Here is a 17,037-nt window from a genome sequence, read left to right as displayed (position 1 = left end):
GCATTCAATGAAAATTAATCTTATAGCTACTCAGTATCATCTCAATGAAATCAAGCTATTTGATTCATTTTCCCGTTGGAATAGATCATTTTTAGTTTAAGCTCGTAAACAAAATCTGAATTTGAAACTTTGTCTAACCAATACTAATTACTAATTTATTGAAATTGATTAATATCATATAGATTACATATCTTCAAATTGATATTGGTTAATTAAAATTCGTAACGGTCCATTTACAACAAGTTATTTGCCGCGCAATAAAAATATTTGTCATTTAGCTCTCTCCCCAGCACTCTAACCTCTCTTTGATTCTCCACCTTTCTCTGTAAACGTCCCTGAGCTAGCAAGAACATGGCTCAATCGGGCGGCGGTGGCGGTAACAATAACAGCAGCGGTAACAATAGCAATAACGGTGGTGGCGGTGGCGGTAACAATAGCAATAACGGTGGTGGACGTGGAGGCGGTAACAACAATAACAATAATGGCGGTGGCCGTGGAGGCGGCAACAACAATAACAATAATGGTGGTGGCCGTGGAGGCGGCAATGACAACCACAATAATGGTGGCGGCCGTGGTGGTGGTAACGACAATGACAGTAATGATGGCAGCCGTGGCGGTGGGAACAATAACGACAGTAATGGTGGCGGCCGTGGCAGCGGTAACAATAACAACAGTAATGGTGGTGGCCGCGGAGGCGGAGGCGGCAGTGGCGGTAACAATAACAATAATGGTGGTGGAAACAAGAAGGCGGAGAAGACAGAGGAGTTGCAGCCATACCCAGTAAAAGAGCAGCTGCCTGGTGTTCAGTACTGTGTTAACAGTCCTCCTCCGTGGCGTTAGTATACCATTCTCTCTGATTATTATACTCTTAATCATAATCTTAAATAGGTTTTTTTTTTTATAAAAATTTGTTTTATTTCAATAGGCAAGTTCTTTAAATTTTAATCTTCAAGGTATGCAAATTTAAAACTTTCATGGTTTTGCAGCTGAAGCTGTGATATTGGGTTTCCAGCATTACCTTTTGACTCTTGGTATTACAGTCTTCATTCCAAGTCTGCTTGTTCCTCAAATGGGTGGAGGTGATGTAAGGATTTAATTGCTAATTTTTCACAACTCTTTTTTTTTTTTTGGTGGGTTCTGCTTTGTTGATATTTCCATTAATTAGATTTATTAATTGGTTCAGTCTTTTCTCTCTACAGATTGAGAAGGCTAGGGTGGTGCAAACCATGCTCTTTGTTTCAGGGTTGAACACATTCATGCAATCTCTGTTCGGAACCCGGCTTCCCTCAGTGGTGGTGGGTTCATATACATATGTAATCCCCACAACTTCAATAATCCTAGCCAGTAGATACAAGGCAACCACAGACCCTCATGAGGTTAGGCTTTAACTTAATTTTTTCTTTTGTTGAAATATTAATATCCTATCTCTCTTCCTTGATTTGATCTTTTGAATGAATCTTCTTCCAGAAATTTTCGGAGACTATGCGAGGTATACAAGGCGCTCTAATCATCACTGCCAGTTTTCAGATGATTATGGGTTTCCTAGGCTTGTGGAGAATTGCTGTCAGGTTAGTCATTTTGATCAGAAGAGTTGGACTTTTGGATGGATGCAAGTCATTTATAAACTTCTCAAATTAGTGCTAGAGATGTTTGATACTTTGTGAATTGTGACCTAAGTTTCTTTATGTACTGGTTTAGGTTTCTTAGCCCTCTTTCTGTTGTCCCATTCATAACTTTTGCTGGACTTGGGCTCTCTCAGCTTGGTTTCCCTCTGGTAAAGATCTCTTGATCCTCCATTCTTAATTGGCTCCTATTTAATGTTGATTAAGTCTTATCAGTATCCAACTCTGTTTTTTTCCCCTTCAAATTCTTTTCTCTTTCTAGTTGGCCAGATGTGTTGAACTTGGGCTTCCAGAGTTGATCATCGTGGTTTTCGTCTCACAGGCAAGTCCTCAATTGGTTACTATTGATTTTAAAAGTCCTTTTTCCTTGAGTATTTTTTCGTAGCACCAAGTAATATTCTAGGTACTTGAATGTTTTGCAGTATCTTTCTCGTTTTATACATACAAAGAGGCAAATCTGTGGCAGATTTTCAGTGCTGTTCTCTGTTGCAATTGTATGGTTGTTTGCACAAATTCTAACCTCAAGTGGTGTGTATAACAACACACCAGAAAACACTCAGATCAGTTGCCGCACCGATCGTTCTGGCCTTATTAGTGCAGCTCCCTGGTGAGCTTTTGTGTGCAAACTGCAATTATCAACATGTAATTCCTTTCGTTTCATGAGTATTTTGAAAACAGTGGATTTTTTGTCCTCTTGTTTTGTCTTGAATATGCAGGATATATATTCCGTATCCTTTTCAATGGGGGAGCCCTACTTTTAATGCAGGAGAAGCTTTTGCAATGATTGCTGCTTCTTTTGTTTCTCTCTTCGAGGTTCACATCTCTATTCTCCCAAGTTTTTTAGAAAAGCTTACAATTTTACAAAGAATTTGATAACAACATTGAATTTGGCATGCAATTGCAGCTTATTTTCTATATAATGTTTAGTAAAATGCAATCAAAATCTGTCAAAATTTGCAGTCCTCTGGTACATTTTATGCTACAGCAAGATATGGGAGTGCCACACCTGTACCACCTTCTGTCATTAGCCGCGGCGTTGGCTGGCTGGTAAGTGCATTTTTCCTTCAGAATTGTGACTCTTGTTGATTCTATTGGCATTTTTGCTCCATTGTCAAATTTAGACTTTTTTTTCTTCATCTTTATTATTTTGAATTTCAGGGTGTAGGAGTGTTACTAAATGGGATGTTTGGTTCTCCAACTGGCACTACTGCATCAGTGTAATGAACTCAAACCTAATGTCTCTGTCTGTGTGTGGGAAAAAAATCAATGAAATTTACCTTGCAGACTATGTATTTATACATGTGTAAAATGCTGATTTGATCTTCTAATTGCTCACTTCAAATATGCTGCATAGGGAAAATGCTGGCCTATTGGCATTGACAAGAGTTGGAAGTCGTAGAGTTATCCAAATATCAGCCTTTTTCATGATTTTCTTCTCTGTATTTGGTATGCTGCAAACTTTTCAATACATTTGCACATTAATTTAACACTTGATATACACTCTAAATGGTGTCTCATGGTGTTCTTGACCAGGAAAAATCGGAGCACTTTTCGCTTCAATTCCTGTACCAATCATAGCAGCTCTTTATTGTGTCTTATTTGGCTACGTTGGTACATCTCTCTAAAATTTGATTGGAATTTTTTTTTTTTTACTGTCAAGCAACAAAAACAAGAAACATGTTTCTAATGCTTTATAATTAACAGTGGTCTTTTATGATGTCTCTTGCAGCTTCTGCAGGCCTTGGTTTTCTCCAATTTTGTAACCTGAACAGTTTCAGAACAAAATTTATATTGGGATTCTCTTTCTTCATGGGAGTTTCAGTACCACAATACTTCAGAGAATATAGGTCTGGCCATGATCACGGTGGTCCAAGATGGGTGAGATTTTTTAACCGAGTGTCCTTCAATTTTATTTTAGTCTTAGCTGCAAACTCCACAATTGGCCTTAAACTTTTTTCGTTCAATTACTTTCAGTTTGAGGACATAGTAAATGTCATCTTCATGTCACACACAACAGTAGCTGCTTTGGTTGGTGTAATATTGGATAACTCTCTGTCTCGTGAAAACGATGCATCGAGAAAAGACAGCGGTTTAAACTGGTGGGAGAAGTTCAGCTTATACCGTTCTGATGTTAGAAATGATGAATTCTACGCGCTGCCGTGCAGATTGGACAAGTTTTTCCCAGCCCTTTGAATCTCCAAAACCACTGCTTGAAACAAAAGCAAAGTGGAAAAGCACTGAAACACCTGCTTAGTTTTGTAATCAAATTTTAAAACTTAATTATTTAGTTTGTTAAGCACTTTTGATACTATTAATTCAACTGTCATTAAGCAGAACTCTGCCTTGCAGTCACTAGTTTTTTCATGTCTTGGTTGTAGCAGGAGCTTAAGCAATTGAGAATTTGACATGCAATCTTGCTGAGCTGGTCTGTCTCAGATGGCAGGACTTGGCAAGTTGCAAGGTTATCAGGATTGATACTTGAGGGACAATTAATGTTAGGTGGATGGAAGGGTCTTTTCTAGGCCTTTTGTGGTGTTGTTTTCTTTTTTATTGGTTTTTTGAATACTGACGAAAATCTAAATTATTTTAAATTAATTTAATTTATAAAAAAGATTTTTGAATTTGAATGCAAGGAAACAAACACACTGTCCGACCAACTGACTTAACCAACGTATATACCTTTCATATTAGTTTAAAGATTGAATCTTTGTCAAAACTAAATCGAGGTCTAGTTTTCTCATATGATATTCATATCTTTCATAAAAGCACTTGACACAAGGAACAAAATTGTATGCTAAATTCTTATCCAAAACTAAATCATTCAACGAATTATTGGATCTGTGGTTGAATAACTTAAGACACACAATTGTGAATTTTAGTCATTGGGGAAGAAGAAATTTTTTAACCCCAGTTTCACGAAAAGTACCAACCACTCAGGTAAAAGCACAAGGCTAAAACTTGGATCGGGGTCTAGCTGTTATCCACATAACACATGATTGTGCAATTTGGGTGACAGTTTTTAGAGCACGTGGCTAATCAGAAGAATGACAAACCAAATCTCTGATATGAAGCAGAAAAAACACAAAGCAGAGCAAATGGCTCACAGCATGCAGAGATAAAAAGTTAAGAAAAGAGGTTTGTCAGCAGATCAAAACCGGCTGATAGGTTCCACACATGCAAATATATAGTGCATATACGTAAGGAATTTGTAGTTCATGTATTATTCAAGATCTTACGTTAATTTCACTTTCTCCAATATCACTTATATAAAATATATACATACATACATATACGGTATACCACTAAGATGAGATGGTTTTGTTTTGATGACACGCAAAGGCCAAAGTGGTTTGTTTGGAACTTGCAATCAGTTGTGTCCTCTGTCCCCACTGGTTCCCAAAGACAAGTTCATGGTCCCTCAAACATGGTTTTTGTTTTCTTGAAATTATTCGCGTAAACTGCTCAGAGCTCATGTGGATACGTGGGATGTGACATATATTTTTGGTCACAAGCTACACACATTTGCAAATGTGAACCAGCAATTAAAAGTAGAACATTCATAATCATTAGTGAAGCCAAATTAAATTAGTGGAACCCATATATCTAAATGGTTTTGGTCAAAAAGGGCGGAGAAGGGATGGGCGGTTTTGTTACCATTCTCAGTTTTTCTTCAGAAGACAAAACTCAAGAGGGAGGGGGATTTGACTTTCATTTTCTTGATGCAGACCTGTGATGTTGTGTTTTTAGGCCATGAAAGTGAAAGAAAGTGAAGTTTTCTTTTTAGAGGGAAGGAGAGTTTCTGGAAGTGTTTGAATTGTGAGAAAGATATATATATATATATATATATATGTATAGGCCGGTTGCCCGATATTTATACAATCACAGAGTGGCCTATATAGCTAGCTACTGGCAACTGGCATTGTTTGACCTTTTCATCCATTGTAGGGGACCATGTTAATTTGCAAGCTCAAGCTTGCAGGGAAACAGAGCCCATACCTTACTATTTGCATGGTGCTCAATGAGCCAACAAAATTAAGGTCTGGTTCTGTTGATATGTACAAAAGTAAACATGGCAATCTTCTTTTTCTTTTTCTTTTGTCAAAGTTTGGAAATTGAAAGGGAAAGGAGAGATGTCATTGGGGTTCGAATATGAGACTACTAATTTGCAGATAAATGCTCTTAACACTTAACTATGAACCCGTTGACAAACATGGGTTAATCTAATCAAGTCTAGTTGGCAAGAAGAAAATCAAAGTTACTGTCTCATCAATCTTGTTCACCTAGCATAAGTACATGGAAATTTTTTGAGGAGGAAAAGGAATTGGACCCTATAAAACAGAGCAAAAACGCCAAAAGTCCACTTGGTGTATGTATACATTTGAGTTGTGGTACATAAATTGTGGATGAGAAACTAGCTGAGGTCCACAAGCAATAAAAAGAGGCATGTGCTCATCAAAGTTACAGAATTTTGCCACTGGTGTTAGTGAGACAAAGATACACACATCAGCCCTCGTGATACTTCTAAAGTGTCACAATTCATAATCATTGATTGCCACTGGCTTTAATTTCCCATGATAAAAGGGGTCTCAATTTTCCAAATTTGCCAACCCTTATCTTTGTTTTTTCTTCATATAAAATCCCAAATATTGTGTTTAATTCAAAACTCACATTTCCCATGTGAAAATATATTTCAGAAGGCAATTTTTACAGCAGAAAAAAAGACATTCACAAAATGATGATCTCAACTGAGGTTTATGCCAGGGTGGGAAATGGAAGATTCAGTACAGGTAGTGACATATAATTGATTTTCTGTTGTGGTCTGACATTATTTTTTAGCTCCATTATACATAGAGAAAAGGGTTTTGTCGCCAAGCAAATTTAGCATATATTCAATTTTAGGCTTCTTTTTTTCTGTTTTTTTTTTTTCAAAGTCATGATGAATTATTGTGAGGCATCTATGTCTACCTCAATGTAGACGTCTTTGAAGACCAAGGTCTCCAAAAGAAATGTGGTCAAGAACCAAAAGAGTTGAGGATATGTTTATATAAAGAAGACTGTTGACTGATTTAAGTGACTTCCAAACCAACATGGGGTCAGCAGGAAATTGTTTAATTCAATCTCATTTGTTATGGGATTTCCTCTCTTTTCTGGATTCCCTATCAAAGACAAAGACCATTTCAGGACAAGTTCTTTCAGTCTCTTACTCATCTTTTTCAGGATACTATCTCCCAACTTTGGTTTGTCATGCTAATAAATTGAAGCATGGAGGAGTCTTGGACACCAAAACAGGGTAAAAAACAAGGAAAAATTATATTTAAGAAAGTGGTTAGTATTTCATTTGCTTAATTATTTCTTCAACCTCATAGAGTGGTGGGTAGGAAGGAAGTTATAGGCAATAGGTATAGGGGGCAGAAAGGGAGAAAAAAAAGAAAGAAGAAGTAAATGGCAAGATTTATCATCTGTGTTTATTAAAAAAGTACAAACAAGCTGTTTATTGCTAAAATTGTACACAAAAAGTGACACCATTTTCCTTATCACAACAATTACCAAATGCTACTGTTTCCTCTCTCTCTCTCTCTCCCCCCACACACACAAAGCCAACTGGCAAATTTGATTCATCCACAAAGAGATAAAATAACAAGGCCAAAAGATAGAGCAAAGGACAAATGTAGTCTAGGATTTGAATGTGATTTGTTTGGTTTTTTTCTCCCTCTAACTTGTATTTATATAAACAACAGCAACATCAACAACAATAACATAGAGAGAAAGAAAGGGAAGGTGCCAGAGCAGCTAATTGCACTGCAAAATCTCACTCTCTTTCATCATTGTTGTAGGTTGATTGGTCAAGGAGGGTGGAGATGAATATATCACCATCACAATGCAATAGTGGTTGTGAATCTGGGTGGACGCATTACCTAGATCAGTCCTATTTCTCTCAAAGTCAGTTCCAGAGAGCTGGGGGCATTGCTGATTACGAGGGAGCAAAAACAGAAGTGGAGGAGGAAGAAGAAGAGGACCTGTCAATGGTTTCTGATGCTTCTTCTGGACCTCCCCATTACCATGATTTAGATGAAGACTGCTTGTATGAAAATGGATGCTCTTTTTCTGTTTCTTGGGGTTCCAAATTGGGAAAGAAGAGCAAGAAGAAAGGCAAAGAAAGTGGCAGAGAACAGCATCTTGATGACACTGCTAGCTCCCCAGTCCTCAACTACTCTAAGGCAAATTCATAGAAACATGCACTGATACATATAGTTATATGCATTAATACTCATATTTGTGTATTTACATAAATGGGTTCTTATTTTTACAGAAAAAGTTGAGCACTCTCTCCAAGGATGAATCTTCAATGCAGAATGTATTGGGTTACTCTGAGGGTTTCTCTGCAACACATATGAAGGTCCCCCCCAATTCTGTTTTCTTTTCCCCCCTAATTCTGTATTATTTTATACAGTCCTCTCATGAATGTGGTGCCAATTTTCATTTCTTACAGGGGAAATCTGCATTGCTGCAGCATTTTGGTTTCTTGAAGTCATCTCTAGCCAAAAGTCCAGCTTCACAAAAACCAGGTGAATCCTTTGTTTGAATAAATGAGTTCTATTTTGACTCAAACTCCTAGAAGGAAACAAGAGTTCGACTGTTCCAGGTACCTAATTTTACTGACCAAATAGAAAGTACCTAACTTTATGTCCTGTTTTGTTTTGGCACAGGTGATTTCCAAGAAGGAAGCTGGGAGTGAGATATATATAATATATATGCAGATGATAGCATCCAACTATTTCCGTCTGCTGCCACAGTTGGGAAGAAACTAGAAAGAGATTGGAGGAACAATGTAAAAGATAAAGGCAATTAGATCTCCAAAGATCTTGTTCCTTACCTTTTTTTTTTTTACTGTATTTCTTTCCAATCAAATCCATTTTATTTCTTCTTGTCAACGCAGTGGGAAACAACCCGAGGCACATAAAATATTCATAAATTTTCAGCCTCCGGTTTTCTTCTTGTCAAATTGTCTTCAACAACAGTCACGTAATAATGTCTTCTTTACATTCCTACATGCCTAGAATAAAATAACGAAATAGTGCCAAAAAAAAAAACACAAAAAAAACATAAAATTCAGAAAACCACTGACCTGTAAAGTATTTTGCTTTTAAAAATAAAATAAAATTATGATACTATGTTACATATAAATGGAAACGTTTGACAACCAGGAGGATCACAGAGCTTAGGTGAAGAAGGCTGAAGGAAACAGAGTAAAGCTTATTATGGAAAGAATTTGTGGTCCTCTCAAGAGCAGAGTGATGAAGCATTTTCCATCTATAAGCAGATAACCATTTGCACCCACCCACCCACCATGATTAAGCATTCCAAGGCCAAAGCCAAAGCCAAAGAGCAATAAATGACCCAACTTTATTCTTCCTCTTCTTCTTCTTCTTCTTCTTCTTGTTCAGCCTGCCAGCCTAGCTTGCAACAACTTTAGGAGGGTACTTTTGGGTTTAGGGTTAGAAAAAAGACAATTTCTGTGATGGAAGGAACCAAAAGGTAAGCTTCATTTTCAACCAAAAGAGGCACCCCACCACCCTTTGATAGCTACCCACCAAGCATATGATCCATAAATTATATTGGTGCAATTATTCAATTTGTTTTGGGGATTTCCATCTTTAATGATTTTTATCCTCAAATTTAGCACTCCATATCTTGGAAAGGAACTTAGATTTTTTTTATTTATTGAAAAAAAAATGATGAGAGCACCTAGCTCCCTGTCTGGTGGATGATGGATCTTCATTCCTTGTACTGCTTATTTCATATGATAAAATTATCAAATACAGTTAATAGAAGATTCCCAAAACTGTAAGATACATCAATTATCTCTAATTAATGCTTGGCAAACAGGTTACAGAACCAATATGAAAATCTGAGACTGAACTTGGATTTTCTTAAATTGCTATTTTCACTCAAGGTAGCACGTTGGCACCATTAGAATTTTTTTGAGCTCGAATTTTACTTCATGAAATTGTGGTTTTTTTATATATATATATATTTTTAATTCTGTGCAGTCTGCATGCGGTGGAGACTTTGGCCGACATCAGTTGAACTATTTGCCCCTTATGACATAAGAACAAGAGTTGACATTTTTTATATAAACAAAATATTGATAGATATAACGTCAACCACTAATAAAAGCCCTCTTTTCTTTATGATTGGAGTACCATAAAAATGTGAAATGTACACTGTATTCTTCATGAAAAGTCAGCTTCCACATTCTTCAAATTTGATTCGGTTGGAACACAGCACATCGTCTCGCTCCCAGAATGGATTCATATACAGCTTTGGAGTGTGTATAGATTGTCATAAATCCAAAAGATCAAAAATCATATTGCTATAAGAAGGCGTACACATGAAATACAGAAATCTAAAAGAATTGGAAGACAAACTACTTTTAACTGGTCAACAGGAAAATTTCGAAGAATACAGTTACACAACATGCTTTAGCCCCCCTACGTTTGATCTCCCCAAAAAGGCCAAACCCTCTATGACATTATTATGTCCCGAAAACATGTCTGTGTACAGGCGCAGTGTCGAAAGATTTAACCACTTCCATCCAGGGTTTGTCTATCATCAAAATAGAACTTTTGGAAAGATGTCCCACAAATAAAGCTGGATTTGTGAAAGCATAAAATTCAAAATTCTTCCTAGCAATAAGTTTACTCTTAGCTTGACTGTCTGTCAATTTACGTTTTAGTCTCTTCCCGTTAATGGAATTACTTTGCAGTCCGTTTGGCCTGTCACTTTCATCATCTCGATCAATGGGCACCCCAAAGTCAATCCAGCACATTGCCCTAAAGCATAAGAAAACCCTGAATTAGATATATCATATAAACTGATATCCCCGAAAAAGACTCTACACTGCAGAACTTCCTAAGCAGATTGCAAAACTGAAGGGGCACACAAGACTCAGCCACAAGTCATAACACAGTTAAAAATTTGAATTGGTCATGGAATGGTATGGCACCCCAATGCCATGCCCTTGCAGGCATATATGGCTCAGCCTCCATATCAATAGTGACATGACATACTATTCCTACATGTAACTCCAGGATTGAATTGCAGAAATGGAAAATGCAGTTTGTTCGTAATACCCTCGGAATGTAAGTCTAATGCCTAAGCTGGACTAGGATTCAAAGCAAGGGATTCTCATTCGATTTGTTCATATTAGCAACTTCCAAGGTTTTAAGCCCCACATTGAAACAAGGGATTCTCATTTGATTTGTTCATATTAGTAACTTCCAAGGTTCTAAGCTCTTTAATATAAATCCACACAAATCACACCTCATCCACACAAGGAAGGAAAAAGGAGCGCACCTGGAACTGTAAACAATAACAGAAGATGAACTTGTGGAGGGTGGGAACGACATCCCAATAACCTCGCCTGGAAATTCTTGGAATCTCTTCGGCAGAACATTCGTATGCTGCTTCGACCAGTCTCCCAGTGTCCTTTCCTCAACATCCAATGCATATACCTGATTTGAGGAGGTTGTGATTACAAGCACATTGTTGTTTTGTGGAGAAAATCCACCAGCCGTCACAGAGGCACTATCTAGTCTTGAAATGAACCAGTGCTGCCTGTTTTACAAGAATAAAAAAAAGAGTTAGAATAGAAAATTGGCCCAAGTCTCAGTAAAATATTTATAAATAACAAGAAAGAATGTATAATTAATGACGGGCCGGCGAGGAAAAAAGGATTCTAGTTTAGTTTCATACCTCTGTATCTCCAGATTGAATACATAAATATCTCCAAAGCAGTTGATGGCAGCCAACCACTGCCCATCAGAACTGGTAAACATTTTTGTTATAGGAGGCTCACTAGGTGGTAATTCTTGATCATGCAACTCACGGCAAGGGGTAAACCTGTGTACTAGTTCTGCTCGGCTCACATCCACTACCTGCAGCATTTAAAATAAGTCAAGCAACGGAAGCCAGAACATTTAGGTGATGAACACAGGTTTTTACTACAAAGAATGTGCCCAATCAATATTTTTGCTAATTTTTAATGGCAAATCATGTCTCAAGAGTCTGAATGATCAAGCTCTTTGGAATTGCTAATAGCCTCACCTAAGAGTTAAGTGGATGCTGATAATTTTGCTTCAAAGGCTCAAAGATTAAGCACTGCCTAAAAATCAGAATTCTTTTTTCAGAAGTGAATTAATGTACATATACAATTTCAATATTGAGTATAAAGAACAGAAAGCAAGAATTAAAACTTAAGAAATCCATGCAAATATCCACAACATGTTGCAAACACCAATTAATTATAGTTGTCAACTGACACCACAAACGCAAAGTTGCAAAAAATGTTCCCCATACTTCTATGAAAAGGAAAAAAAAAAAAGCAAATAGGCCTTGGCAATTACAGATAAATCCATGAGTTAAAATTTAATCAAGCTCTAAACCTCAAAACAAGCAACCTATCAGTCTAGTGAGGAAGTAAGTTTATCTACAAGGTTATTGCCAAATCCAGGGCAGACGCAATGGATGTGGCACCTTCTGAAATTCACGCTAGTCACCAAGAAAATGAGCACGTTATAGTCAAACCCCCCAAAAAGTTTTTCTTCAATGAAGGAGCATCATAAAATGTAAGGGGAATGAACTAAAATAATGAAACAATAGATTAAACAGAGCAACAAAAAGGGGATAGCTTACGTATATTCTTCTATCATGTCCTGCTATGATCAAGCGAGAAGAATCAAAACTAAAAACCATGGAATGGGCAAACGGTAGTTTCTGAGGAAGTGGTCTTCTATTAACAGTCAATGCACTTTTGCCAACTTTACACTTCTTCAATTCAAATAGGCTAGGTTTCGCATGGTCAGAATAAGCAAAAAGCACCCCTGTATTAGAAATTGTGCTGCAAATGATCTTCCGAGATGCCTTACACTTGACTCTAGCCAGAAGATCCGTTGAGGCTAGGCCCACTGAAGGGCCACGAGCCATATCAGAAAAGGCACCACTTTTTGTACGTACACACATGATATCTAACCAACTAGAAGCTTGAACAAGAAGCAACGATGTTTGATTGAATGATGTATTAAGCGCCAGTTGAATTGATACTCTCTGAGGTGCTGGGCAGATATCATGAGGAGAGAACTGTGTGAACTCCTTAACTGGGTAGGCGATCAGCTTTGTATCATCACCAGCAGAGATAAGCATGGGAACACCCAAATGTGCCCATTTATGATAACTAAACTCCGCAGGCTTTTCCCTATGGCGGTCTCGACGGGCTCTTTTTATACCTTCATCTGGCAAAGGATCTGCGAGTTACATAACAGTTCAATTTAAGAACTGAAACAGTTAAGACATATAAATAAAAGTATATCAATTAATAGACAAAAATAAACCTCAATTTTTTGTGAAAAGGACAACATAAAAATAATAGTAACAACAAAGCAGAGTACGAAATAAATGCATAAGGTATGGGCAAACCTTCTCTGCTGATTGGTACAGCCACAGTCAACGCCCTAATATCATGTGTATGAGCTTTTACAAGACCAACATAGATCCATTTCTTCATCACATTAGAAGAAGACTTGTCATCACTAGATTCCGCTGTCTCACTAGAAAGCTTATAAAGAATAACCTGCCCAAGAAAATAGTGCGGTGTTGATGTTATAGTAGCTGGTCCGTCAAGTTGGACAAGCACATATTCCTTGGTAAATTAGCAACTTGAAAACAACCATTCAAAAATAGTGTGTCTCAATCATAAAGGAATACGAACATGAATATATAAAAACTTTATGATATGATATTTAAATAGCATTACTATGCTAAAAACTTCAATCTTGACCCCAATAACTATTCTATCATAAGTGATTTTGAAGTCTTCCAATTTCCATCAATTTTCATTCAATTAGTTCAAGATGTTAAAGAAAATTAAGAAACTGGGTTATTGTTACTAATCATAAGTTTCTAACATCACAGAATCTCAACTCATTAGAATCAGAAATGAATGAATAATATCCAATTACAGCATCAAAGGGTCTACTGGCATTATACGCAACATAAGATGCATGGTTTAAATACCACGCCATATAATAAAAAGAGATGAACGCAATACAAAAATAAATTGCAGGCTCGTTATGTCCTGTATTGGTTACTAACTTATTGCTATGCTAAACTGTTAGCCTGTTACCTACAACTGAATTGATTCATCATTCCCTCACATCCTAGAGATATATACCAAATTTGAATTTCCTAGAACAAATAGCAGAATGAAGACCCAGAACTACCAATGATATTTGTCATCAAACAATATCCTGTACCTGACCATCAGAACCAGCAGAAAACACCCTATTGTGGCTGGGAGCGGCTGCTAGAGCATTCACATCACCTTTGTGGTAAGAATGCACCTGCAATAGAGTACCATGCTGACTGTCCCAAAACTGAACACTTCCAGTACTGTCTGCACTTACAAGGTTCCCACACCTGGTGAAAACAAAGAACTTGATTTCAGAAGGGTGGTTCAGCAGCTAAACACAAATGGATGCAGACAAAGAACTGAAAAATTAATAGCTGCGGGAAATTATAAAGACCCAGCTCTTTTTTACCTAAGGGAAAGTAAAGACCACACGCACAGTTCAGGTCCACTACCCAGACCTCCAAGTCCAACGGTAATCCTGTAGATTTCATGGCCCAATTTAGCATCCCAGCATCTTATAATCCTGCACAAGGGGAAAAAATGAAAATCATCATATGCATTATAGAAAGGACAATAGTATAACACATTATGATTTATTGAGGTTCGCAACAAGTACGGTCAGTTCATACATACCCATCACTACTCCCTGAATATATAAATTTAGCATCAGGACTCCATGCCACACTCAAAACACGTCCTGAAAAATACAACATGATAAAAAGCTCTAAATAAAAACTTACAAACGAAAGAAAGAATCAGTGCGCAAAAGCAAAAAATTCAACAAGCTAAAACGACCAAGAGGAGTAGATTCTCACCACCGACCCTAGGCAACGATTTAGTGTAAACAAACTCATCAGTGTCAGTAATACTGTAAATTCGCACACAACCATCATCACAAGCTAATGCCACACGCGGGTACTCAACAACTGATTGCTCATTAGTTTCCTCTGAGTCGGAATCGTCTTCGCTATCACTGGTTTCAGGATCATCCAGGTCGATACTATTAGCTTTTATAAAGCCATTTCCAGCAGGGTGGGACTTAGATTCGGTATCATTACTACACGGTGCAACAGCCATTTGCCAGATTGAGACCCCAATAGAATCCAACACAGTCTGCAAATGAAAACCAAAATTAATACAATGGAAAAAGCATCATAAACGTTTGTTAAAGCTATGAATAACTGTAAATGTTCATCGATTATTGCATAAGGTACGGCTTAGAAGCTAAACAATGCAAACGTTCATACTGGCTTCATAACAAACATAAAAGCTTACCTTCTGCTTCAAATGGAAAAGATCCCACTGTGAAACCGAACCGTTGATGCTCGACGAGAATAACCGACCACAAGGCAAGCCATTCGAGCCAGCACGACACCAAATAAGCGACGAGGCTCTTGATTCAGGGTCACCATGAATCGTCTAAGCACAAAACAAATCAAACATTGATATTTCAAACCTATCAACCTTCGAGTTCAGCCAAGCTAATAACTAATAATTGATTGATAATCAATTCAAAAACAATATTTATTTTAGAAAAAAAAAAAAACTCGTAGTAGGTATTGTACCAGCTGACAGTGCCAGCCGACGGCGCCGGGAGAGACGAGCCAAATCTCGAGCGAGCCGTCTTCACGAGCTGCGGCGACTTGAGAGTCGTCGACACTGGTGGCTAGGGCTACTACTGGAGATGGCTTCCAATCGATTGAGCTGGTCCTATAAGCTTCAAACATCGTCTGAGGCTAACGTCGGAAAGCCCTACAAGGAGTGTGATGGACGTGTGAGCATCAGAAGGAGAAAGAGAAGCGATGGAGGTAATGAGGTTAGGTTTTGTTCGAGGGTTTAAGCGCCGCATGGCATAGGTCTTCTTGTAAATCTGAACCGGGTTCGGACCGGCCCGTGTGTATTATGTTATAGGCCAATCTCAGGTTCTAAAGGCCCATTTAATGACTGAAGCCAGCGGCCCACTTGACATGTGTTGATTACGGAAGGCCTCATGTGGTTTCAAATTTTCCAACCTGATAAGCCATAAAAAGTTTTAGTGCTCATTTGGGAGTGATTGTGAATAAGTCAATAATCACTTTTATGGAGAAGCACATGAACCCTTAATCACTTAAAATCACTAAAAATGATTATATGAAGAAGCACATGGGGTTATAAAATTGATTCTCACCTATCTAGAATCACTCTCAAACGAGCCTTTAGATCCTGTTTGGTTCATGGGAAAGGAGACTTGTGGATGAGAAATCAATTGCTTTCCCATGTTTGATAAGTTCAGACATGGGAAATCGTTGCCTGTCCGATGAGAAAGTAAGGGGGAAAGTGAAGTCATCCTCCCAACTTGGGTTTTGTTTTCCCTCCTCATGAAAAAGTTTGGGAAAATGAGCCAATATTAAATAAATATTTTTCATGATCATTTTGTCCCTATTAACAATTTTAAATTACAATCTATCATTAAATGCATTTTTTTATTTGATTTAATATGGGCATAATTGAAAATTTATACAAACTTTGTTTTCCATTCTTACTCAAAACAAACATGGGAAAGGAAATAAAATGATATCTCCTGGTTACTTTCCTAGCATTACCAAACGTGGGAAAGGAATCTTCAATTTCCCATCCCTTGGAAAATGACATGGGAAATGATTTTCCCTCAAATTCGTTATGTGAACCAAACGAGGCCTTACTATTCATTAGGTTGCAAAATTGACTCAACACAGTTCAAGGTGTTCTTATGTTTTCATTTTTTACTTGTTCAAGTTTGGTTTGTAAAATAAATGTTGAGTTCAAATAAAATATTAGCCTCATTGAATAAAGGAGTCGAATTTCATCTTTGATTGTAAAGCTCATATGAAACTCATATCATTTATTGAGATAGCTCGAGTTTAGTTCACGTTCGAATCAGTCATTTGGTTAGATCTAAAGTATTTTAAAAAATTCATTGTTTTTTTTCCTTCTTCTAATTGAAGACCAATGTATCTTTTAAAAAATATACATTGCTCTAAGACATATTATGTTATTATGTGTCATTTTTCAAGTATCATTCAATATATCCAATTTTAAGCTCCCATTTATTCACAAACAAATTGAGTTGAGCCAACCATATACTCAAAAGTTCGGTATACAAACGAATCAAGTCGTGCTTTAGTACAACTCACGAGCTTTGCTTACACTTGCTTAAGTACAAATCATCTTATATGTAGTAGCCTCACTCAGCTCTAGACATTGATAGTT

The 17,037-nt window shown here is 37.3% G+C and overlaps 3 protein-coding genes across 3 annotated transcripts; 2 read left to right on the top strand and 1 right to left on the bottom strand.

Moving 5' to 3' along the window:
• LOC18793868 (putative nucleobase-ascorbate transporter 10) lies at window positions 352-3,916 on the top strand. The gene is made up of 14 exons (XM_020557410.1): window positions 352-835; window positions 987-1,084; window positions 1,200-1,376; window positions 1,468-1,568; window positions 1,699-1,774; window positions 1,885-1,944; window positions 2,045-2,229; window positions 2,339-2,435; window positions 2,583-2,669; window positions 2,781-2,839; window positions 2,977-3,068; window positions 3,156-3,233; window positions 3,352-3,500; window positions 3,597-3,916. Exons 1-14 carry the CDS (start codon window positions 352-354, stop codon window positions 3,813-3,815), a joined length of 1,962 nt encoding a protein of 653 aa, XP_020412999.1. The 3' UTR covers window positions 3,816-3,916.
• Window positions 6,947-9,271, top strand: LOC18793347. Its single transcript, XM_007227469.2, has 4 exons — window positions 6,947-7,840; window positions 7,933-8,019; window positions 8,113-8,188; window positions 8,330-9,271. Exons 1-4 carry the CDS (start codon window positions 7,481-7,483, stop codon window positions 8,356-8,358), a joined length of 552 nt encoding a protein of 183 aa, XP_007227531.2. The 5' UTR covers window positions 6,947-7,480; the 3' UTR covers window positions 8,359-9,271.
• LOC18793991 (U3 small nucleolar RNA-associated protein 4) lies at window positions 9,961-15,647 on the bottom strand. Its single transcript, XM_007226942.2, has 11 exons — window positions 15,375-15,647; window positions 15,085-15,228; window positions 14,625-14,922; window positions 14,443-14,506; window positions 14,219-14,332; window positions 13,934-14,096; window positions 13,098-13,251; window positions 12,318-12,925; window positions 11,379-11,560; window positions 10,980-11,240; window positions 9,961-10,456 (listed from the first exon to the last, which is right to left on the bottom strand). The coding sequence occupies exons 1-11, from the start codon at window positions 15,534-15,536 to the stop codon at window positions 10,159-10,161; spliced, it is 2,448 nt and encodes an 815-aa protein (XP_007227004.1). The 5' UTR covers window positions 15,537-15,647; the 3' UTR covers window positions 9,961-10,158.

The sequence above is a fragment of the Prunus persica genome, chromosome G1 (assembly GCF_000346465.2).
Source record: "Prunus persica cultivar Lovell chromosome G1, Prunus_persica_NCBIv2, whole genome shotgun sequence".
Taxonomy (NCBI): Eukaryota; Viridiplantae; Streptophyta; class Magnoliopsida; order Rosales; family Rosaceae; genus Prunus; species Prunus persica.
Note: the sequence above shows the minus strand (reverse complement) of the source record. Positions and strands in the feature narration are given on the sequence as shown.

Coding starts and splice junctions, on each gene's coding strand:
- LOC18793868 (XM_020557410.1), top strand. CDS start 352: ATGGCTCAATCGGGCGGCGGTGGCGGTAACAATAACAGCAGCGGTAAC. Junction 3,069..3,155: donor GATTTTCTTCTCTGTATTTG/GTATGCTGCAAA, acceptor GTTCTTGACCAG/GAAAAATCGGAGCACTTTTC. Junction 3,234..3,351: donor TGTCTTATTTGGCTACGTTG/GTACATCTCTCT, acceptor TGTCTCTTGCAG/CTTCTGCAGGCCTTGGTTTT.
- LOC18793347 (XM_007227469.2), top strand. CDS start 7,481: ATGAATATATCACCATCACAATGCAATAGTGGTTGTGAATCTGGGTGG. Junction 8,020..8,112: donor TCTCTGCAACACATATGAAG/GTCCCCCCCAAT, acceptor CATTTCTTACAG/GGGAAATCTGCATTGCTGCA. Junction 8,189..8,329: donor TCCAGCTTCACAAAAACCAG/GTGAATCCTTTG, acceptor GTTTTGGCACAG/GTGATTTCCAAGAAGGAAGC.
- LOC18793991 (XM_007226942.2), bottom strand. CDS start 15,536: ATGTTTGAAGCTTATAGGACCAGCTCAATCGATTGGAAGCCATCTCCA. Junction 11,561..12,317: donor GACATGATAGAAGAATATAC/GTAAGCTATCCC, acceptor TAAATGCTGCAG/GTAGTGGATGTGAGCCGAGC. Junction 10,457..10,979: donor GTTATTGTTTACAGTTCCAG/GTGCGCTCCTTT, acceptor CTTATGCTTTAG/GGCAATGTGCTGGATTGACT.